The sequence below is a fragment of the Meleagris gallopavo genome, unplaced genomic scaffold (assembly GCF_000146605.3).
Source record: "Meleagris gallopavo isolate NT-WF06-2002-E0010 breed Aviagen turkey brand Nicholas breeding stock unplaced genomic scaffold, Turkey_5.1 ChrUn_random_7180001935883, whole genome shotgun sequence".
Taxonomy (NCBI): domain Eukaryota; kingdom Metazoa; phylum Chordata; class Aves; order Galliformes; family Phasianidae; genus Meleagris; species Meleagris gallopavo.
In genome coordinates this window covers 1-710 of record NW_011197860.1, presented here as the reverse complement: position 1 = coordinate 710, position 710 = coordinate 1, and the positions used below count along the sequence as shown (strand labels likewise).

At 61.3% G+C, this 710-nt stretch overlaps 1 protein-coding gene across 1 annotated transcript; it reads left to right on the top strand.

Annotated features, from left to right (window-relative positions):
• Positions 1 to 67: 67 nt before the first annotated feature.
• On the top strand, positions 68 to 694 carry CUNH8orf82 (chromosome unknown C8orf82 homolog; the record flags this gene model as incomplete). Its single annotated transcript, XM_010727740.3, is given in 2 exon segments — positions 68 to 545; positions 548 to 694. Coding segments are annotated over 2 exon segments (625 nt in total), but the record flags the coding sequence as incomplete, so codon positions are not given.
• Between the last annotated feature and the right edge of the window lie 16 nt (positions 695 to 710).

The following is a 710-nucleotide window of genomic DNA, read 5'->3' as shown; positions in this document are numbered from 1 at the left end:
TGAGTGACACCACGATCCGGTGACGACGTGCCCACGATGGTGACGCGATGGCGACGTTAATTAATCACAAACCGAAGCGGAAAACAAACGAGACCCAGCCTCCTCCTCCACCCCGCGCCCCTCCCCAATTAATTCCCGCCCCTCGCTAATCAATTACCGCCCAGCCACTAATTGCAGCCCTCGATTACCCGCAGACGAGCGTTTCCTCGCCTTCTTCTTCCACCACCTCCAGCCCAATCGCAGCGGGCGCTACGAGGATTCCTTCCCCTTCCTTTCGCCCTGCGGACCCGAGCACAACTTTGTGCGCTGCCAGGACCTTCCCGTCGTCTTCACTCGGGTCCTGGAAGGTGAAAAAGCCTCCGGCTCGCTGCTGTCTTATTGCGGAGGCGGAGCTCGTTTGGCGATCCCGTTTCAACCTCAGTTTTTAACTTTCGATCCCGAAAACGGGAGGTTGTATCATCCGGGACCCGACGGGGGAGGAGGGGTGGGGTTGGTGAGGTCGGCTTTGGTGGAGGAATGGGGGGATGGGTTTGAATACGGGCCGGGGGGGTGGTCCCGACCCATTTTGTCTGGGGTGGGAAGCGTTACGCCTTGGATCATCCGTTGCTGGAGAGGCTGCGGGGATTGAGGGGGGGGGGGAAGGGGTACAGTGGGTGGGGAGGGGGTGAGAGAGTCCGCGTCGTCCCCAGAGCCCGTGGGATGGGGGGTGG